Source organism: Cherax quadricarinatus, chromosome 93 (assembly GCF_038502225.1).
Source record: "Cherax quadricarinatus isolate ZL_2023a chromosome 93, ASM3850222v1, whole genome shotgun sequence".
Classification (NCBI taxonomy): domain Eukaryota; kingdom Metazoa; phylum Arthropoda; class Malacostraca; order Decapoda; family Parastacidae; genus Cherax; species Cherax quadricarinatus.
In genome coordinates this window covers 12745154-12769459 of record NC_091384.1, presented here as the reverse complement: position 1 = coordinate 12769459, position 24306 = coordinate 12745154, and the positions used below count along the sequence as shown (strand labels likewise).

General features: G+C 39.3%; 1 protein-coding gene across 1 annotated transcript in view; it reads left to right on the top strand.

Annotated features, from left to right (window-relative positions):
• Nucleotides 1-982: 982 nt before the first annotated feature.
• LOC128703444 (uncharacterized) overlaps nt 983-24306 on the top strand; it is a 31957-nt gene continuing 8633 nt past the window's right edge. Inside the window, exons 1-4 of the mRNA XM_070104692.1 lie at nt 983-1116; nt 6470-6620; nt 9136-9234; nt 21885-21934. Of these exons, the coding sequence (XP_069960793.1) occupies nt 6503-6620; nt 9136-9234; nt 21885-21934 (267 nt within the window). The 5' untranslated portion in view covers nt 983-1116; nt 6470-6502. The remainder of the gene's footprint in view (nt 1117-6469; nt 6621-9135; nt 9235-21884; nt 21935-24306) is intronic.

The following is a 24306-nucleotide window of genomic DNA, read 5'->3' as shown; positions in this document are numbered from 1 at the left end:
AGATCCACCTCAATTTCTTCTCGTTAATAATGTACCCTATTCACTGTATTTCTCTCACTGGTCACACGATTGTTTCACTTTATTATCTTTCTTGGGTGACACTTGACAACGTCGCCTTTCACACTAGCCTGCCCACTCTGCGCCACAACGTTTTTATTTTCTAGATCACTTACAAAATTGTGGCTCTCTCCACACTTATGTGGCTCAGGCAGATTAAAAATCACTTCTAGGATTGTTCACTACCCTGACACACTTAGCAACCCTTGCAGAACACTTGCGTAGCCCTCAAAAACACTTATATTCCCGGAGCACGGAAGGCGTGACTAGCGCGCTCGCTGTCACTACTGTGTGTGTGTGTGTGTGTATGTGTGTGTGTGTGTGTGTGTGTGTGTGTGTGTGTGTGTGTGTGTGTGTGTGTGTGTGTGTGTGTGAGCGTGTGTGTGTATGTGTGTGTGTGTTTACCTGGAGTTTACCTGGAGAGAGTTCCGGGGGTCAACGCCCCCGCGGCCCGGTCTGTGACCAGGCCTCCTGGTGGATCAGAGCCTGATCAACCAGGCTGTTGCTGCTGGCTGCACGCAAACCAACGTACGAGCCACAGCCCGGCTGATCCCCTGATTTCAAATACAATCTTCTCACTCACAATCTGTCCACTAATGTCTTAAGAGTCATCTACGCAGAAATATTTACCTAATAAACAAAAAAGAATAACTCACAAGTCATGTGTTGTAAATAATTGGGTAGACAGGCTTGCTGGCAGTGAATTGCTTCATGTCCTCCGGCTGAACCCTCGTTACCGGAAACATTCATGTTCCCGGATTTCTCGTCACATTCTCCTGGGCAGTCAAATGTTAGGAGACGGGAAATGACGCGGTAGTGACACTTATGCTAGCTGCAGCATACCAATTGTGTGATGATTTCTGAGTTTCCGATATTTTTGGTCAATGACAGCCAAGGATAAAGGTACATCAAACTCAAGTAACTGCTTCCTTTAAGAAGCAGCCTTTATATTTTGGAGGGGGAAGGGGGGAGGGGGTATGTGAGTATATATGCGCACCCTTGCCATCCTGGTGTCAGAAGTTGTGTACCAGCGAAGGAAGTCTGACATCTGTACTGTTGGTGAGTGTTGTTCTGAGATGTTGCAGTTATCTGAAGGAATTTTTTTGTGAGTTGAGTCTGTTTTTGTTTATCCCTTATCTGAGTGAATGACTGGATACAATGATGTTGCAATCCTTGAACTTAGTGAATGTCTGGATACAATGTTGATGTAATCCTTGAACTTAGTGAATGTCTGGATACAATGTTGATGTAATCATTGACCTTCATGAATGACTGGATGTAATCTTAGTGAATGTGTGGCTACAACGTTGTTGTAATCCTTGAACTTAGTGAACGACTGGATACATTATTGATATAATCCTTGACATTCATGAATGACTGGATACAATGTTGTTGTAATTCTTGGCTAAGTAAGTTTATTCAGGAATACACAAATACAGTTACATAAATTACCATACATAGCTACATATGTGTACAGAACCTGGGATAACCCAAAAAAACAAAGTGACATGTTTCTATAGGGGTCCTTGTATTAAGTATTATTTATATTTAAAAGTTAAAAACAGGTAAATATCTTAACTATGTAAAATCAGTTACAATAAAAGAAGATAAACCAAGGGAGAGGTAAAATTAGTTATTTTCACTGACATTAAAGATAGGAAGATTATAGTATGCATATATATATATATATATATATATATATATATATATATATATATATATATATATATATATATATATATATATATATATATATATATATATATATATATATCTTAGTTATGCAAGAAATCACTCTCCTGACTTTCTGTAGCCTTATTCATGATGTACATTTTGCCTCTATTCTAGAGCTGGCTCATCCTTTGACAGACTGTCATGTACAGGCAGTCTGTTCCACTCTTTTATTGCTGTACATTAAAATGTATTTGCAGCCTGACCACTGACTCAAGGTACAGCAAAGTTCTTCTCTCTTCCTCTAATTCTATAATTGTTTTGGTTCTCGACCTTAACGAAACTGGCAGCAAGATATTAGGGACAATGGTTGTGAACAATTTTATAAACGATATTTAACTTTAGTTATTTTACACTGTTTTCAACGTTCAGCATAACTAGTTGTTGTAACTCACTCTGGTCTACATGTTCTCTTGGACCCAGGTCCCGTTGTTGTAGTTCACTCTGACCTACATGTTCTCTTGGACCCAGGTCCCGTTGTTGTAGTTCACTCTGGTCTACATGTTCTCTTGGACCCAGGTCCCGTTGTTGTAGTTCACTCTGGTCTACATGCTCTCTTGGACCCAGGTCCAGTTGTTGTAGTTCACTCTTACCTACATGTTCTCTTGGACCCAGGTCCAGTTGTTGTAGTTCACTCTTACCTACATGTTCTCTTGGACCCAGGTCCAGTTGTTGTAGTTCACTCTGACCTACATGTTCTCTTGGACCCAGGTCCAGTTGTTGTAATTCACTCTGACCTACATGTTCTCTTGGACCCAGGTCCAGTTGTTGTAATTCACTCTGACCTACATGTTCTCTTGGACCCATGTCCAGTTGTTGTAGTTCACTCTGACCTACATGTTCTCTTGGACCCAGGTCCAGTTGTTGTAGTTCACTCTGACCTACATGTTCTCTTGGACCCAGGTCCAGTTGTTGTAGTTCACTCTGACCTACATGTTCTCTTGGACCCAGGTCCAGTTGTTGTAGTTCACTCTGACCTACATGTTCTCTTGGACCCAGGTCCAGTTGTTGTAATTCACTCTGACCTACATGTTCTCTTGGACCCAGGTCCAGTTGTTGTAGTTCACTCTTACCTACATGTTCTCTTGGACTCAAGTTCACCATGAATCTCACCATTTTGTTCTGGCTGATTTGTAGCTCATCTTTCATGTTTTTTTTTGTTAAGGCAGAGTACCAAGAAAAGCAAGAGTAGTCTTTAATATATTGTATGAGAGTTAGACATAGTATCCTGCGAACCTCAGTTGGTAGACACTGTGCCTGTCTGTAGAGGAGCTTTTGTCTGGCATTCGCTTTCTTTACTACACTGTTCCATATTAGTTCTCTTGACATGCTTGGGTCAAAGGGGATTCCCAGATATTTCACTGAATTTACTGGAAATAATAGGTACCCCATTACCATTATCAATTTATGTTTCGTGCCAAAGAGTACGACTTCCGTTTTCAGAGCAGTGATAATTTAGTCTACCAAAAGTTTGCTAAAAGACTGTAGTTCTTCTGATAGTACCCTAGCGATATCTTGTGGGTCTTTACCTGATACTAACAGCGAACTATTATCTGCACTGATAGGCATGTCATTCACTGCACTGATAGGCATGTCATTCACTGCACTGATGGACATGTCATTCACTGTACTGATAGGCATGCCATTCACTGCACTGATAGGCATTTCATTCACGTCACACATGAATAGTAAAGGACCCAGGATACTATCTTGAGGAACCCCACATGTCTCACGAAATCGTAATGACACGATTGCAAACAAACCACAAACTTGCATTTGTGGTCACAGTGGTGCCTATGCTAACCTTCCTATGGTGTAGAAATATACCTAGTTGGACGAATCTTATTGTGGCTAGCTGGTCCAGTGGTTAACGCGACGGTCTGGAGTTTTGAGACTCTCTGACCGCGGGTTCAAATCCCGCCCGTGGTATGGTTTGTTTAACCCCGCATGTCATCAGCATGGGTTCAGATTCTGTGTTGTTGAACTTCACAGTTTGTTTCCTGTTGCACAGGTAGGATTTTAAACCAGTCTACACTATCCATTCCGACAGCTTGTAGTTTCATACATAATATAATGTGGTTGACTCTATCGAAGGCCTTTTGTAAGTCTAAGGTTACCATACTTACGAGATTCCCTAACGACTTTTGAGTTCTCAAGTAGTCCATCATATTAATGAGGGAGGTGTCTGATGAATGAGATCTTAACCTGAGTAACTATGGAGGATGTTTTTGTCATTACGATACTTAACTACTTGACAGTACACCGCCTTCTCTAGACTTTTGGATATTACACTGAGTATACTAACAGACCTCTATTTGCTGACATCAGACCTGCTATTTTTCTTGAAGACAGGAGTAACTCTGGCCTCCTTGAATCCCCCCGGGACAATATTTGTGGCTATAGACAAATATGTTATGTGTGGAGTGGGTATTGTTAATTCAGACGCCATCCTTTAGGAACTTAGGAGGGCTTAATTTACTTAGTTCTTTTCGTGCGAAGTCAGAAGATTCTCCTACTAGTTGCGAACTGATTGGAGCGACACCCTTATTAGTCCAATATGTTTCATATTTTTCAGAGTCTGAATCAGTTGGTAGTTTACTTACTAGTGTTGATGACACAGTTGTGTAGCAGGAATTAAAACAATTTGCCACTTTAGATGTTTCGTGACATACCTCGTTATCGATATTTATTACTATGTTAGATCTATCTACTGGTTTATAGCTATACCTCAACTGTTGCCAGATCTTTCTAGGGTTATTCTTGTACTCTTCGATTTTTGAGCAGTTGAGCCTTGCCTTTGCTCCTTTTATAAGCCTCTGCACTCTGTTCTTCACCTTTGGAATTCATTTAGTGCTGCAATATCCTCTCTGTTTTCCTTAAACCTTTTTAGCAGCTGGTCTCTGAATGTCATATTATCTAATATCTCAGTAGTCATCCAGGGTCTAGTTCTTCGTTTAATCCTATCGTCTTTAACTGGTGTAATATTATCAAGGATGGTAGAGAATTTTTCCCAGGCATCATTTACGACCGTGCAACTTGCTATCACTGTCCAGTCAAAATTTTGTAACCTATTAGCCAGTATTTTTTTCCTGTATTTTCTATTTCACCTGTGTAGGCCTCTCCGAGCCATAATGATTTTCCTGGTACAACAAATGATGTAATGATCACTAAGAGCTGTTGTAATGACGCCTGACTGACTAATGTTGTCAGAGCCATTGCAAAGTACTATGTGGTCTAATATGTTGGCTGAGAACTGTGAGTGTAACAATTTTATTCAAGAATTCGTTTATACCTGTTACATAGTTCATTATTATGCTGTTGGAAACAGATATTGGAGTCTCCCAATATCACTGTCTCAGGATTGCTATCAATTCCGGACAAGACTCTCTCTACTTCCTACTAAGATGGGTTAAGTCTTGGGTAGCAACACCCCAAGCCATAGAATCTCCAGTTTATCATTCAGATCAGGTCTTGGGATGTAGGTTGTCATATCTTACATAGGTACATACACCACCGCCTTTTCTATTCTTACCTAAGCGATGTATATTGTAACCTATTTCAACCACGTCGTTAGTCACCGTGTCATCCAACCAGGATTTAGAGACGGATAAAACTGCCGCCCTGGTTCTCTTAGCTAGTATCCTAATTTCTGATATTTTGGATAAAAGTGACCTCACATTGACATGAATTAAGTGAAGGCTTGTTCTTGAAATATACCCAAATAACCCGCACATAAAAGAGAGAAGCTTACGACGACGTTTCGGTCCGACTTTGACCATTTACAAAGTCACAATAACCAGAAGTGGAGCAGGACGGCTATATATAGACAGGAAGAGGTGGTGGTGGTGGTAGTACAAGAATGGTATATAATACCGACAAGGTGAAATTAAGACACATGCGCAACACCCGGGCATCCCTATCGTAGACGTTACGCCATCCAGCCAGCAACTGGATGGCGAAACGTCCACAACAAAGACACCCAGACGCCGCACATGGGTCTCAATTTCATCAGAAGTAGTAGTAGTAGAAGTAGAAGAGCTAGTAGTAGTGGTAGTGGTAGAAGTGGGGAATAAGGAGGAGGAGCCAATCAAAAACAAAGGAAGGGGAGCACTGCAAGGGAGCTAGGTGCCCACAGAGAGAGAGCAAGCGCACAGAGGTGGGTGAAAGGGGAATGGTGAAATAAATGAAGAAGGAACAGAAACACGAGACAGAAGAGAGAAAGACAATCCAGAGGAGAAAAAAGAAAGAGGAAAGGGGAAGAGGGAGAAGAAAAAGAAAAAGAAAAGGAAAAATGAGGATTCAGGTTAAGTCACGGGTGTTCTGAAGTTTGGAGCATTTTACAATGTAGTGGGAGAGGAAGGCATCTACAGAGACGAAGCCAGGACTAAGATTCATACAAGGAAAGTTGTGTATCAGAGAGGATTCAACTAGACGGCGACTGTTCGAGTTGGAAGTAGGGAAGACAGTTTTAGCAGAAGACCAGTCAATAGGATGGCTATGATCTCTGACGTGACAGAACAGAACATTGTTAGTGTCGGCAAGCCTAACACTATTTTTGTGCTCCCTAAGTCTGTCAGAAAGAGATCGACCAAACACACTTACACAAACACCAACATCTCACATAGCCACTACCTTAATTTCCTGTAACAAACTAGCCAGTGTTTCTCCGTGTCTCCCGCAGTGCATCACAGCCTGACTGATCAACATCAACATCATGAAGGGCTTCATTGTATTGGTTTTGACTGCTGCTGTTTTGCTGACTGTTACTGCTAAGAATTCCAGGGAAAGAGGAGGAGGAGGAAGAAGCAATGAAGACCGTCGTTCCTGCATTGGTAAGTATTGTTGTAGAAGGTACATTGTTGTAGTAAGTCTTGAAGGTTGTAGTAATAGTTGTATTGTTGTAGTAAGTCTTGAAGGTTGTAGTAATAGTTGTATTGTTGTAGTAAGTCTTGAAGGTTGTAGTAATAGTTGTATTGTTGTAGTAAGTCTTGAAGGTTGTAGTAATAGTTGTATTGTTGTAGTAAGTCTTGATGGCTGTAGTATTAGTTGTATTGTTGTAGTAAGTTTTGAAGGTTGTAGTATTAGTTGTATTGTTGTAGTAAGTTTTGAAGGTTGTAGTATTAGTTGTATGATCGTAGTGTAGAAGGTTGTAGTAGTATAAGGAGAATTATCACAGCTTATGTTAAAGTTAGTATCAATAGTATAAGTTATATTAGAGTAGTAATATAGGTTGATTAATTAGCAATATTAGTTATGATGAATTAGCATTAAAAGCACCAGCTGCTGCAGTGATATTATCAGTAGCACCAGCTGCTGCAGTGATATTATTAGTAGTACCAGCTGCTGCAGTGATATTATTAGTAGCACCAGCTGCTGCAGTGATATTATTAGTAGCACCAGCTGCTGCAATGATATTACCAGTAGCACCAGCTGCTGCAGTGACATTATTAGTAGCACCAGCTGCTGCAATGATATTACCAGTAGCACCAGCTGCTGCAGTGATATTATTAGTAGCACCAGCTGCTGCAATGATATTACCAGTAGCACCAGCTGCTGCAGTGACATTATTAGTAGCACCAGCTGCTGCAGTGATATTATTAGTAGCACCAGCTGCTGCAATGATATTACCAGTAGCACCAGCTGTTGCAGTGACATTATTAGTAGCACCAGCTGCTGCAGTGATATTATTAGTGGCACCAGCTACTGCAGTTATATTATTAGTATCACCAGCTGCTGCAGTTATATTATTAGTAGCACCAGCTGCTGCTGTGGCATCGTTAACAGCACTAGCAGCTGCAGTGGCATTGTTAATAGCATTAGCAGCTGCAGTGGCATCGTTAGCAGCACTAGCAGCTGCAGTGGCATCGTTAACAGCACTAGCAGCTGCAGTGGCATCGTTAACAGCACTAGCAGCTGCAGTGGCATCGTTAACAGCACTAGCAGCTGCAGTGTCATCGTTAACAGCACTAGCAACTGCATTGGCATCGTTAGCAACACTAGCAACTGCAGTGGTATCGTTAACAGCACTACCACACGTTGTGTGCTACACTAACATGAGTCAGTAATAACACTTTATGTGGTACACTAACATGAGTCAGTAATAACACGTTGTGTGGTACACTAACATGAGTCAGTAATAACACGTTGTGTGGTACACTAACATGAGTCAGTAATAACACGTTGTATGCTACACTAACATGAGTCAGTAATAACACGTTGTGTGGTACACTAACATGAGTCAGTAATAACACGTTGTGTGGTACACTAACATGAGTCAGTAATAACACGTTGTGGGGTACACTAACATGAGTCAGTAATAACACGTTGTGTGGTACACTAACATGAGTCAGTAATAACACGTTGTGTGGTACACTAACATGAGTCAGTAATAACACGTTGTGTGGTACACTAACATGAGTCAGTAATAACACGTTGTGGGGTACACTAACATGAGTCAGTAATAACACGTTGTATGCTACACTAACATGAGTCAGTAATAACACGTTGTATGCTACACTAACATGAGTCAGTAATAACACGTTGTATGCTACACTAACATGAGTCAATAACACGTTGTGTGGTACACTAACATGAGTCAGTAATAACACGTTGTGTGGTACACTAACATGAGTCAATAATAACATGTTGTGTGGTACACTAACATGAGTCAATAATAACATGTTGTGTGGTACACTAACATGAGTCAATAATAACATGTTGTGTGGTACACTAACATGAGTCAATAATAACATGTTGTGTGGTACACTAACATGAGTCAATAATAACATGTTGTGTGGTACACTAACATGAGTCAATAATAACATGTTGTGTGGTACACTAACATGAGTCAATAATAACATGTTGTGTGGTACACTAACATGAGTCAATAATAACATGTTGTGTGGTACACTAACATGAGTCAATAATAACATGTTGTGTGGTACACTAACATGAGTCAATAATAACATGTTGTGTGGTACACTAACATGAGTCAATAATAACATGTTGTGTGGTACACTAACATGAGTCAATAATAACATGTTGTGTGGTACACTAACATGAGTCTATGATAACATGTTGTGTGGTACACTAACATGAGTCAATAATAACATGTTGTGTGGTACACTAACATGAGTCTATGATAACATGTTGTGTGGTACACTAACATGAGTCTATGATAACATGTTGTGTGGTACACTAACATGAGTCAATAATAACATGTTGTGTGGTACACTAACATGAGTCAGTAATAACACGTTGTGTTGTACTTTAACACTTGGTATTAGCACCCGGTGTTTCACTACCATATTACACAAAGTAAGGAACTAACATCTGGTTCTCTTGCAGGAAAACTGTGTGGCCGTAACAACGTAACATGTCTGAACTGTGTCAACAACCTGAACCTGACGCGTTCTGTCTTGAAGAACTGTGTGCGTGGTTCATCAGGTATGTAACTCCAGACTTTCAACTGTCACCCAGGTGTCATTCTCTGTTTATTACACTAATATTTACACAAACTACACACACATTCACATGTACATGTACATATATATTATTTGTTTATTTTTATTAATTCTGGCCGATTCCTACCAAGGCAGGGTGGCCCGAAAAAAGAAAAACTTTCACCATCATTCACTCCATCACTCACACTCCAACAGCACGTCAAGTATTAAAAACCATTTGTCTCCATTCACTCCTATCAAACACGCTCACGCATGCCTGCTGGAAGTCCAAGCCCCTCGCACACAAAACCTCCTTTACCCCCTCCCTCCAACCTTTCCTAGGCCGACCCCTACCCCGCCTTCCTTCCACTACAGACTGATACACTCTTGAAGTCACTCTGTTTCGCTCCATTTTCTCTACATGTCCGAACCACCTCAACAACCCTTCCTCAGCCCTCTGGACAACAATTTTGGCAATCCCGCACCTCATCCTAACCTCAAAACTACGAATTCTCTGCATTATATTCACACCACACATTGAACTCAGACATGACATCTCCACTGCCTCCAGCCTTCTCCTCGTTGCAACATTCATCACCCATGCTTCACATCCATATAAGAGCGTTGGTAAAACTATACTCTAATACATTCCCCTCTTTGCCTCCAAGGACAAAGTTCTTTGTCTCCTCAGACTCCTAAGTGCACCTCTCACCCTTTTCCCCTCATCAAATCTACGATTCACCCATCTTTCATAGATCCATCTGCTGACACGTCCACTCCCAAATATCTGAATACATTCACCTCCTCCATACTCTCTCCCTCCAATCTGATATCCAATCTTTCATCACCTAATCTTTTTGTTACCCTCATAACCTTACTCTTTCTTGTATTCACTTTTAATTTTCTTCTTTTACATACCCTACCTAATTCATCCACCAACCTATGCAACTTCTCTTCAGAATCTCCTAAAGCACAGTGTCATCAGCAAAGAGCAACTGTGACAACTCCCACTTTATGTGTGATTCTTTATCTGTTGAGAAATGGTTTACCAGCTAATTTTAAAAATAGGGAAAACTTAGTTTAGAAAGACAGCTCATCGCCTGCACAGCCGCACCTGCAGACGAGGTCTTGAGAAGCTGTATCATCCATTTCACAATGGCCTGAAAATGAATATTAGGTTAATCATAAATTTCCCCTAGGGGGTGTTATGTCAGCATATTTCATTCACTGACTGCTGACTAACTTACGTGTGTGGGCTCAAAAATCCGCTAATCACCGGGGTTTATGATGTGACTAACTCGTAACTTCGACTCAACTGCGCAGTCAATAGTAGTACATCACGAGTTAGAACACTTACCTGGGTATATGCATCTGACCCGTAGTTACGCCCGGATATCCGATGAGTTGATTGAAGAACAGTGTTCTTTGAAGAATGTCGCACTACACTGTTGGATAGCAACACTCGTTGTTACACTGCTCATCAATAATTGTTCACACAATATCACTAAGAAGTTGATCACACTTCTCTGTAAGTGTTTATCGTGTTTTGTAAGACACTTTGTTCACACTAACACATGGATCAGTGTTCTTTGTTAGTTATCCTGGTGTCAGTGTGACTCTCAGTAGAGTCAAAAGTAATATGACCTCACAACGCCCCATGCCGTCACTGCCCCTAGCACATAAAGGAAAAGCTGACCTAGCATTTTTGCTTCCTTGCCAAACTTCCTCCATGAAGCAAAGCAGAATATTTGATTCTTGCTGTCTTAAGCATAGACAACAATGTACACTATTTTTACCAAGGTAATAAAGTGGGAGCAGGATTTTCCTTAATTGTCCTGCTAAGGTAAGAGATGGACTGTTTTTTATTAAACTACACTTTGCAACACTGGACTGCAAGGAGCGTCAGTCGCTTGACCAAGTCGCATACTCGTACTGCATCTGGGATCAATTACTCCCTGTAGCAGTAAGCAAGATGCTTTCCCCTTCTGAGAGGGCTGGGCCCCTCAGGGCTGAAAGGGGCTGAAGGGGGCTGATACCCCCTCCTGGAGAAAATTTCTCCACATTATCTTTTAACTTCATTCCTCTTGCCAAGACCCTCGCATTTCCTTCTCTTACAACCCCATCTATAAATATATTAAACAACCATGGTGACTTCACACATCTTTGTCTAAGGCCTACTTTTACTGGGAAATAATCTCCCTCTTTCCTACATACTCTAACTTGAGCCTTACTATCCTCGTAAAAACTCTTCACTGCTTTCAGCAACCTACCTCCTATTCCATACATTTGCAACATCTACCACATTGCCCCCCTATCCACCCTGTCATATGCCTTTTCCAAATCCATAAAAGTCACAAAAATCTCTTTAGCCTTATCTAAATACTGTTCACTTAAATGTTTCACTGTAAACACCTGGTCCACACACCCCCTACCTTTCCTAAAGCCTCCTTGTTCATCTGCTATCCTATTCTCCATCTTACTCTTAATTCTTTCAATAATAACTCTACCGTACACTTTACCAAGTATACTCAGCAGCTTATCCCCCTATAATTTTTGCACTCTCTTTTGTCCCCTTTGCCTTTATACAAAGGAACTATGCATGCTCTCTGCTAATCCCTAAGTACCTACCCTCTTCCATATATTTATTAAATAATAGCACCAACCACTCCAAGACTATATCCCCGCCTGCTTTTAACATTTCTATCTTCATCCCATCAATTCCAGCTGCTTTACCCCCTTTCATTTTACCTACTGTCTCACAAACTTCCCCCACACTCACAACTGGCTCTTCCTCACTCCTACAAGATGTTATTCCTCCTTGCCCTATATATATATATATATATATATATATATATATATATATATATATATATATATATATATCTATATATATATATGTCGTGCCGAATAGGCAGAACTTGCCATCTTGGCTTAAATAGCAACGCTCATCTTGCCATATAGGACAAGCGAAAATTTGTGTATGCAATAATTTCGCCAAAATCATTCTGAACCTAACGAAAAAAATATATTTCACTGTGTTTGTTTAGTATTAAATTATTGTAAACAAATCTAAAATATATTTAGTTGGGTTAGGCTAAAATAAATTGTTCTTGTTATAATAAGGTTAGGTAAGTTTTCTAAGTTCCTTTTGGTGCAAAATTATAAATTTTTACATCAACATTAATGAAAAAATGTATCTTTAAACGTATAAGAGAAAATTTTAGAAAGGAATAAAATTTTAAATGAGTTCTTGCTAATTGACCAGTTTTACATATTCGGCACGACATATATATATATATATATATATATATATATATATATATATATATATATATATATATATATATATATATATATATATATATATATATAAATATATATATATATATATATATATATATATATATATATATATATATATATATATATATATATATATATATATATATATATATATATATATGTGTGTGTGTGTGTGTGTGTGTATGTATAAATAGGGAAGTACCACCTCTACAGCTGGAATGGGGACCCTCATCCTCAGAGAAGACAATAAACGTACCTCAGTGAAAACTCAAGGTTCTCCCTGGAGCTGTTTGAATATTTTCTTCTCCTACCACCCCCTATATATTTTATATTCTATGTGAACACTTATTTACAGAAAAAACAATCATGAATACAATGGCACAATGTATTAAAGATCACGAATTTCCTCCAGCTCCTCCGTGGCTGGATGCGAGCCAAGTATGCAGCAAGCATTTCCCCTCTGGATGGCTATGCTGAGGTGCTGGAACATGAAAGTGGCTGCCCTTGGGTCCCGGGTGGTATCGATGAGTCTGGAACCCAATTCTTTAAGGAAACGTATGGCATTTTTTTCCCATGATCCCAAGGTCTCTGATCCCACTGGGACAAATTGATACTGTTGGCTAATGTCCCTGTACTTGCTGATTTTGTACTCCTCCCTGTGGTCAGCAGCTCCTCCCTGTCACACCACACTGTGATGGATATAGGTGTCAGCCAGTGTGGACGCACAGGTATAGTCCCGTGCTAAGAGCTTGCCATTCTTCCAAGGATAGATGGTGATCCCGTCAGGGCGGTTTGCTGAGTTGTGGGTGTTGTTGGCTGCTAGTGATCGGGGCTCCCTCTCGGCTGGGCATCCAGCTGTAGCAAGGGTTCTCTTGATGATTTCGTTGACCTCATTGTGTCTTGCATGCCAGCCCTTGGTTTTGGAACAGTTAACACCCCTCCTTCAGAGTGCAGGCACTGTATTTCCCATCTCCAGGACTCAAGTCCGGCCTGCCGGTTTCCCTGAACCCCTTCATAAATGTTACTTTGCTCACACTCCAACAGCACGTCAAGTATTAAAAAACATTCGTCTCCATTCACTCCTATCAAACACGCTCACGCACGCCTGCTGGAAGTCCAAGCCCCTCGCACACAAAACCTCCTTTACCCCCTCCCTTCAACCTTTCCTAGGCCGACCCCTACCCCGCCTTCCTTCCACTACAGACTGATACACTCTTGAAGTCATTCTGTTTCGCTCCATTCTCTCTACATGTCCGAACCACCTCAACAACCCTTCCTCAGCCCTCTGGACAACAGTTTTGGTAATCCCGCACCTCCTCCTAACTTCCAAACTACGAATTCTCTGCATAATATTCACACCACACATTGCCCTCAGACATGACGTCTCCACTGCCTCCAGCCTTCTCCTCGCTGCAACATTCATCACCCATGCTTCACACCCATATAAGAGTGTTGGTAAAACTATACTCTCATACATTCCCCTCTTTGCCTCCAAGGACAAAGTTCTTTGTCTCCACAGACTCCTAAGTGCACCACTCACCCTTTTCCCCTCATCAATTCTATGATTCACCTCATCCTTCATAGACCCATCCGCTGACACGTCCACTCCCAAATATCTGAATACATTCACCTCCTCCATACTCTCTCCCTCCAATCTGATAACCAATCTTTCATCACCTAATATTTTTGTTATCCTCATAACGTTACTCTTTCCTGTATTCACTTTTAATTTTCTTCTTTTGCACACCCTACCAAATTCATCCACCAATCTCTGCAACTTCTCTTCAGAATCTCCCAAGAGCACAGTGTCATCAGCAAAGAGCAACTGTGACAACTCCCACTTTATGTGTGATTCTTTATCTTTTAACTCCACGCCTCTTGTCAAGACCCTCGCATTTACTTCTCTTACAACCCCATCTAGAAATATATTAAACAACCACGGTGACATCACACATCCTTGTCTAAGGCCTACTTTTACTGGGAAATAATTTCCCTCTTTCCTATGTACTCTAACTTGAGCCTCACTATCCTCGTAAAAACTCTTCACTGCTTTCAGTAACCTACCTCCTACACCATACACCTGCAACATCTGCCACATTGCCCCCTATCCACCCTGTCATACGCCTTTTCCAAATCCATAAATGCCACAAAGACCTCTTTAGCCTTATCTAAATACTGTTCACTTATATGTTTCACTGTAAACACCTGGTCCACACTCCCCTACCTTTTCTAAAGCCTCCTTGTTCATCTGCTATCCTATTCTCCGTCTTACTCTTAATTCTTTCAATAATAACTCTACCATACACTTTGCCAGGTATACTCAACAGACTTATCTCCCTATAATTTTTGCACTCTCTTTTATCCCCTTTGCCTTTATACAAAGGAACTATACATGCTCTCTGCCAATCCCTAGGTACCTTACCCTCTTCCATACATTTATTAAATAATTGCACCAACCACTCCAAAACTATATCCCCACCTGCTTTTAACATTTCTATCTTTATCCCATCAATCCCGGCTGCCTTACCCCCTTTCATTTTACCTACTGCCTCACGAACTTCCCCCACACTCACAACTGGCTTTTCCTCACTCCTACAAGATGTTATTCCTCCTTGCCCTATACACGAAATCACAGCTTCCCTATCTTCATCAACATTTAACAATTCCTCAAAATATTCCCTCCATCTTCCCAATACCTCTAACTCTCCATTTAATAACTCTCCTCTCCTATTTTTAACTGACAAATTCATTTGTTCTCTAGGCTTCCTTAACTTGTTAATCTCACTCCAAAACTTTTTCTTATTTTCAACAAAATTTGTTGATAACATCTCACCCACTCTCTCGTTTGCTCTCTTTTTACATTGCTTCACCACTCTCTTAACCTCTCTCGTTTTCTCCATATACTCTTTCCTCCTTGCATCACTTCTACTTTGTAAAAACTTCTCATATGCTAACTTTTTCTCCCTTACTACTCTCTTTACATCATCATTCCACCAATCGCTCCTCTTCCCTCCCGCACCCACTTTCCTGTAACCACAAACTTCTGCTGAACACTCTAACACTACATTTTTAAACCTACCCCATACCTCTTCGACCCCATTGCCTATGCTCTCATTAGCCCATCTATCCTCCAATAGCTGTTTAAATCTTTCCCTAACTGCCTCCTCTTTTAGTTTATAAACCTTCACCTCTCTCTTCCCTGATGCTTCTATTCTCCTTGTATCCCATCTACCTTTTACTCTCAGTGTAGCTACAACTAGAAAGTGATCTGATATATCTGTGGCCCATCTATAAACATGTACATCCTGAAGTCTACTCAACAGTATTTTATCTACCAATACATAATCCAACAAACTACTGTCATTTCGCCCTACATCATATCTTGTATACTTATTTATCCTCTTTTTCTTAAAATATGTATTACCTATAACTAAACCCCTTTCTATACAAAGTTCAATTAAAGGGCTCCCATTATCATTTACACCTGGCACCCCAAACTTACCTACCACACCCTCTCTAAAAGTTTCTCCTACTTTAGCATTCAGGTCCCCTACCACAATTACTCTCTCACTTGGTTCAAAGGCTCCTATACATTCACTTAACATCTCCCAAAATCTCTCTCTCTCTCCTCTGCATTCCTCTCTTCTCCAGGTGCATACACGCTTATTATGACCCACTTCTCGCATCCAACCTTTACTTTAATCCACATAATTCTTGCATTTACACATTCATATTCTCTTTTCTCCTTCCATAACTGATCATTCAACATTACTGCTACCCCTTCCTTTGCTCTAACTCTCTCAGATACTCCAGATTTAATCCCATTTATTTCCCCCCACCGAAACTCCCCTACCCCCTTCAGCTTTGTTTCGCTTAGGGCCAGGACATCCAACTTCTTTTCATTCATAACGTCAGCAATCATCTGTTTCTTGTCATCCGCACTACATCCACGCACATTCACGCATCCCAGTTTCATAAAGTTTTTCTTCTTCTCTTTTTTAGTAAATGTCTACAGGAGAAGGGGTTACTAGCCCATTGCTCCCGGCATTTTAGTCGCCTCATACGACACGCATGGCTTACGGAGGAAAGATTCTTTTCCACTTCCCCATGGACAATAGAAGAAATAAAGAAGAACAAGAGCTATGTAGAAAAAGGAGAAAAACCTAGATGTATATATATACATATGCATGTGCATGTCTGTGAAGTGTGACCAAAGTGTAAGTTGGAGTAGCAAGATATCCCTGTTATCTAGCGTGTTTATGAGACAGAAAAAGACACCAGCAATCCTACCATCCTACCATATATATATATATATATATATATATATATATATATATATATATATATATATATATATATATATATATATATATATATATATGTATTGGCAGTTTGGAGGGATATGTTGTGTATCTTTATACGTATATGCTTCTAAACAGTTGTATTCTGGGCACCTCTGCAAAAGCAGTGATAATGTGTGAGTGTGGTGAAAGTGTTGAATGATGATGAAAGTATTTTCTTTTTGGGGATTTTCTTTCTTTTTTGGGTCACCCTGCCTCGGTGGGAGACGACCGACTTGTTGAAAAAAAAAAAAAAAAAAAATATATATATATATATATATATATATATATATATATATATATATATATATATATATATATATATATATATATATATATATATATATATATATATACACATGTTGTTTTAATCTTAGATCGAGACTTTTACCAGTTTGTCTGTAATAAACTTTATTGCAAACTTTGCAAGGAATCTTATAGACATATTCGTCAGCATTTTGGTGGAATTTTTAGTTGAATAAGGTTGGTTGTTCATTTTTGGATTGTAAAAATATTTCTATATATTTTAAAAGATTAATCAATTACAGTTCTTGGGTATTTAAGATCATTATCTATTTCATAAATTTTGGATATTTCTTCACCTATGACCTCTGACTACAAATACTTAATGCTCTCAAAAATATTGATGAGAAAACCAACAGTTTAACTCTATCTTGATGTGAAGAATAATAGTGTACATATAACAGTTATTTGTAAGTTTTATATTTAAAATCATTGTTACCCTTAATAATTAAAAGATCTGGGAAAGGCAATGAGTTATTTATTTCGTACTCAACAGTAAAGTTTACAGAATGAGCTAAACTATTTAATTTAACAAGGAAATGGTTTATATCTACATTCTTACCTGGAGTTTACCTGGAGAGAGTTCCAGGGTTCAACGTCCCCACAGCCTGGTCTGTGACCAGGCCTCATGATGGATCAGGGCCTGATCAACCAGGCTGTTACTGATGGTCACACACAATCCAACTTACGAACCACAGCCCAGCCTGTACAGGTACTGACTTAAGGCATAAGACACAAAATATCATCAACATATCTAAACCACTTAGCTCTGTTAGTCTTGTTTCAAAAAAAAAATCACTGTATAAATTATTAAGAACAGGTGAAAGAGGATTTCCCATCGCCATACCAAACTTCTGATTGTAAGACTTATCATTAAATACAAATTTTGCATGAACAATGCAAAGTTTAATAAGTTTAATGATAGTAGGAACTGGCAATAGTAAACTGTAATCAACAAGTTCATCAATGTTTTTGAGAACTTTACGTATTTGTAGTCCAGAGTTCGTAGATGAAGAAATATCCCAAATTTTTGAAATAGCTTATGATCTAAATACCCAAGAAATGTAATTGATAAATCTTTTAAAATTGCTAGAAATATTTTTTACAATCCAAAAAGGGACAACCAGCCTTATTCAACTAAAAATATGTTGGTTCTCCCTTACCATGAAAACTTGGTTGATATGCCTTCTCTTCTTAAGACTTTTAAAAACCTTGATACAGTAAAAAAATCTTTTGATAAAGAATTCCCCCCAAAATGCTGATGGATGTGTCTATAAGATTCCTTGTAAAATTTGCGATAAAGTTTATTACGGTCAAACTGGTAAAAATCTCGAACTAAGATTAAAACAATATAAATATAGCATTAGAACTGGACAAGATTCTAATGCTCTATTTATTCATGTGAGAGATTTTAACAATCCAATTGATTTTCAAAATGTTGAGAAAGTTGTATCAAGCAAGTCCATGGTCGACAGGAATATAATTGAATCCTGTTTCATAAAAAGCATTTTTGAAAATGATATGAATATTTCCTTTGGTTTATATAAATTCAACTAATTTATAATTAATAAAATTTGGAAAAAATTTATTGATACATTAAACAAGTAATAATTCTTAATTCTTTGGTAGCGTATTGGGTGGGTTTCACAGAGTGGGGTGTCGTCACGCTTGTGTAAGGTGTTGCTTTATTGTAGGATGTGATGGTGAGGTGTAGTCTTGACCCTTTATATTCCTTCCTTTGATGTTTTGTTTTTATAGTTACTTGATACTGTGAGAAGTCACGAAAGCGCTTGAAATTTCACTATTCTTTTACAGTGGTTGTTTTGCACATTTATTATTATTTATTTTTTTAGAAACATTGGCCATTTCCCACCAAGGCAGAGTGGCCCGAAAAAATGTTACCTTGCTTACACTCCAACAGCAGGTCAAGTCCTAAAACCCGTTTGTCTCCATTCGCTCCTAACATGCTCATGCAAGCATGCTGGAAGTTCAAGCTCCTCACACACAAAACCTCTTTTTTCCCCTTTCCTCTAACCTTCCCTAGGCCGACCCCTACTCCGCCTTTCCTCCACTACAGATTTGTATACTCTCAAAGTCATTCTATTTTGTTCCAGCCTCTCTACATGTCCAAACCATTTCAATAACCCCTCCTCAGCCCTCTGGATAATATTTTTGGTAATCCCACACCTCCTCCTAATCTCTGAACTACGGATTCTCTGCATTACATTCACACCACACGTTGCCCTCAGACATGACATCTCCACTGCCTCCAGCCTTCTCCATGTTGCAACATTCACAACCCATGCCTTACACCCATACAAGAGCATTGGTATAACTACACTCTCATACATTCCCCTCTTTGCCTCCAAGGACAAAGTTCATTGTCTCCACAGACTCCTCAGGCCACCACTCACCTTTTTCCCCTCATCAATTCTATGATTCACCTCATCTTTCATAGACCCATCTGCTGACACGTCCACTCCCAAATATCTGAATACATTCACCTCTTCCATACTCTCTTCCTCCAAACTGATAACCAATCTTCCATTACCTAATTTGTTTATCCTCATCACCTTACGCTTTCCTACATTCACTTTTAATTTCCTTCTTTTACATACCATACCAAATTCATCATCCAATATCTGCATCTTTTCTTCAGAGTGTCCTAAAAGCACAGTGTCATCAGCAAACAGCAACTGTGACAACTCCCACTTTGTGTTAGTCTTTATTTCTTATCCACACACCTCTTGCCAACACCCGAGCATTCGCTTATCTTAAAACTCCATCTATAAATATGTTGACCAACCATGGTGACATCACATATCCCTGGGAAATAATCTCACTCTCGCCTACATACCTGAGCCTCATTATCCTCGTAAAGACTCTTCACTACTTTCAATAACCTACCTCCTATTCCATACATTTGCAACATCTGCCACATTGCCCCCTTATTCACCCTGTCATACGTCTTTTCTAAATCCATGAATGCCACACAAACCACTTTACCCGTATCTAAATACTGTTTACCTATATGTTTCACTTGGTCTATACACTCCCAACCTTCCCTGAAGCCTCCTTGTTCATCTTTCAATAATAACTCTACCATACACTTTACCAGGTATACTCAACAGACTTATTCCCCTATAATTTTTACACTCTCTTTTGTCCATTTTGCCTTTATATAAAGGAACTATGCATGCTCTCTATCAATCCCTAGGTACCTTACCGTACCTTACATTTATTAATTAAAAACACTAACCACTCCAAAATTATATCCCCACCTGCGTTTAACATTTCTAGCTTTATCCCATCAATCCCACTGCCTTACCCCCTTTCATTCTACCCATTGCCTCAAGAACTTCCACCACACTCACAACTGGATCTACCTCACTCCTATACACGAAATCACAGCTTCCCTATCTTCATCATCAAACGATTCCTCAAATATATATATATATATATATATATATATATATATATATATATATATATATATATATATATATATATATATATATATATATATATATATATATATATATATATATATATATATATATATATGTCGTGCCGAATATGTAAAACTGGTCAATTAGCAAGAACTCATTTAAAATTAATTCCTTTCTAAAATTTTCTCTTATACGTTTAAAGATATATTTTTTTCATTAATGTTGATGTAAAAATTTATAATTTTGCACCAAAAGGAACTTAGAAAACTTACCTAACCTTATTATAACAAGCGCAATTTATTTTAGCCTAACCCAACTAAATATATTTTAGATTTGTTTACAATAATTTAATACTAAACAAACACAGTGAAATATATTTTTTTCGTTAGGTTCAGAATGATTTTGGCGAAATTATTGCATACACAAATTTTCACTTGTCCTATATGGCAAGATGAGCGTTGCTATTTAAGCCAAGTTCGCAAGTTCTGCCTATTCGGCACGACATATATATATATATATATATATATATATATATATATATATATATATATATATATATATATATATATATATATATATATATATATATATATATATATTCGGATTGGTGTTGCTCTTCTCCTAGCCGCCCCCATCCTCACCGAACATAGGTGTATTTGCGGCAGGGAGACAGCTGATCAATTCGGGCTTCATGGTCTCGTGTGTCACATATTGCCCTCAAATACAACATCTTCACTTACTGCAGCCACCTTGTCACTGCAACATTTAACCCCCCATGTTTCACTCCCATATAACACTGTTGATATCACTAACCGGTACATTCAATTTGTTTCCATCAAAATCCCACAATGCATCATTTTTTTTCCTTTTTGACCACGACTAATACTTTGATTCACCTCAGCTTTCATAGAACCATCCATCATCAAGTTCACTACCAAATATATGAAGATATTAACTTGTTTTATTCTCCCTCCAAGTTGATATACATTCTTTGATTGTCTACAGATTCTGTTAGTCTCATTACCTTGCTTAATAATAATTATTACTATCTACAGATTCTGTTAGTCTTATTACCTTCCTTAATAATAATTATTACTATCTACAGATTCTGTTAGTCTCATTTCCTTGCTTAATTATTACTATTATGATCATTTTTAATGACTATGTATTACTGTCATCGTAATTCGAAGTTATTTTTTTTTAAATAATTTTATTCTCTAATCATGAACAGGAAATAATATATTTTATGACATTTACAGGCTGTGTTGCTGCTACAGTTATTTCATGCCTCACAGCAGCAAACTCTACGGTAAGTCATATTCCAGTACATAGAACATTACTGGAGACTAACTTACGGAAACTCTAGGAGACAGAGCCGAAGGAGAGCCTTAAGGCTGCCATTACTGAATATTATTTCCTGTCTCTCCCCATACTTAATTAGGAATTTCTCTTCTCTGGCATGTTTACGAGTATGAGGAACAATACTGGTTCCAGTACTGATCCTTGAAGAACCTCAGTCATCTCGTCCACCCTTTTTATTGCACTTTTCCTGATCATAACTATCTCCTTTTCCTTTAGATATTCTGGTAAACGTTTTAGTAGCTCCAATTTTGTACTCCTCCCTATGATCAGCAGCTCCTCCCTGTTGCTTCACACTGTAATGGATGTAGGCGTCAGCCAGTGTCGATGAGTAGGTTTAGTTCCATGCTAAGAGCGTGCCATTCTTCCAACAATAGATGGTGATCCCGTTGGGGCTGTTTGTGGGGCTGTGAGTATTGTTGGTTCCTAGTGATTGGGGCGCTCTCTCGGCTGGGCATCCAGCTGTTGACTTCACTGTCTTGCGTGCCAGCCCTTGGTTTCGAAGCAGTTAAGATCATGTAGACCACATTGCTTTGCTTGCGCATCACCACAAATACACGTATATTCCATGTGAATTGCAGCAGTGAGGTGGAGAGCCATAACAGTGCAAAGGGTCTTAGGGTTGAGACATGTTCCCATTACCGAAATGGGAACTGTTTGAAGGACGTCCCCAGAGTAAGGTGCACCTACAGCTTGGAGACAAGCAGTCTACCTCTCTGATGTTACAGCCCTAAGCATGTTGACAAGCAACTTTTCAGCAATAGGGCCATCCTAACTCGTTTCTTTGTAGGCCAGTGCTGCATTAGGTATAGATGTTGGAGCAGCGACAGTCTCCCACTCGGTAATGGCACTGGCATATCTAGGGTCCTGTATTCCTGCTGAGTCACTGAGGTTATTCAGAGAAAAATTCATTTTACCAACTCATTTCATGCTAAAGAAGAGGGCAGGCTGGGAGGATTTGCATACTCCCAGCCCTCCAAGCCTGACTGGAGGGCTGGGAGGGCTTGCAACCACTGTCCATCTTCAAGGGAAAGATTCAATACACTCTCTAGCATGGTCTTAAGGAGGGAGTCAGATTCCTTGAGTTTTGGACTACTGAAGGCTGGGGAGCATCTCAAGAAGTAGGCAAGTTTTTAGATGGACTGGCACAGTGGCAGCTCGTCCATAGGAGCTGCTGAACTGCAGTCCCCCTAGATGCTCACTGCCAGACGTATGACTTTATCAACCTTACGCTAAAATAATTTGCTACTGACAAATATATCACAGGAAAACTCTGTTGTATGTTGTTTTCAATGTATTTATAAGTGAATTTTTATTTTTTATTGAAACGAGATAAAAAATGATTAAAATAGAAGATTGATGCGGTGCGATAGTATAGGTATTACTGGCACTACGAACCACCACTGGACAGGCACCAGGTGAGTCGGTAGAAGGAATCATGTGCATCAATGTCTTTCTTCCTGTGTTCCATCGTCCTAAGGTCTGAAATTTTCTTTTCCAGCCCTTTCACTGTCGGTCCCATAATGTTACTGCTTGCAAGCCGGTGTCGGTTCCATAATATTACTGCTTGCAAGCCGGTGTCGGTTCCATAATATTACTGCTTGCAAGCCGGTGTCGGTTCCATAATATTACTGCTTGCAAGCCGGTGTCGGTCCCATAATATTACTGCTTGCAAGCCGGTGTCGGTCCCATAATATTACTGCTTGCAAGCCGGTGTCGGTTCCATAATATTACTGCTTGCAAGCCGGTGTCGGTCCCATAATATTACTGCTTGCAAGCCGGTGTCGGTCCCATAATATTACTGCTTGCAAGCCGGTGTCGGTCCCATAATATTACTGCTTGCAAGCCGGTGTCGGTTCCATAATATTATGCAAAAATTCCAGTGGCTTCAAGACTTTGCTGTGTATTTTCATATGGTATTTATGGTTGTATTCTTGTTTTCATTGCCTCATTTGATAGAATGGAAGATATATTACAAAAATGGAGATGATTTCGAATAGTTTACAGACAAAAAGTATCTTGAAATTGAGCCCAAAATAGCGGAAATGTTTGATTTTTGCTGATGTTCAAGAGTAAAGAAATCACATAACATGTCCAATACACGTCAACTGGTGGGTCTAATATGTTTTCACAAATGCGCTGGTATTATGTATGCCATTTTTACATAGTGCAGTAATCTGCATAACAGTAAATCTATTTTTTGAGTTTACCTGGAGTTTACCTGGAGAGAGTTCCGGGGGTCAACGCCCCCGCGGCCTGGTCACAGGTCAGTGTCCCAGGATGCGACCCACACCAGTCGACTAACACCCAGGTACCCATTTT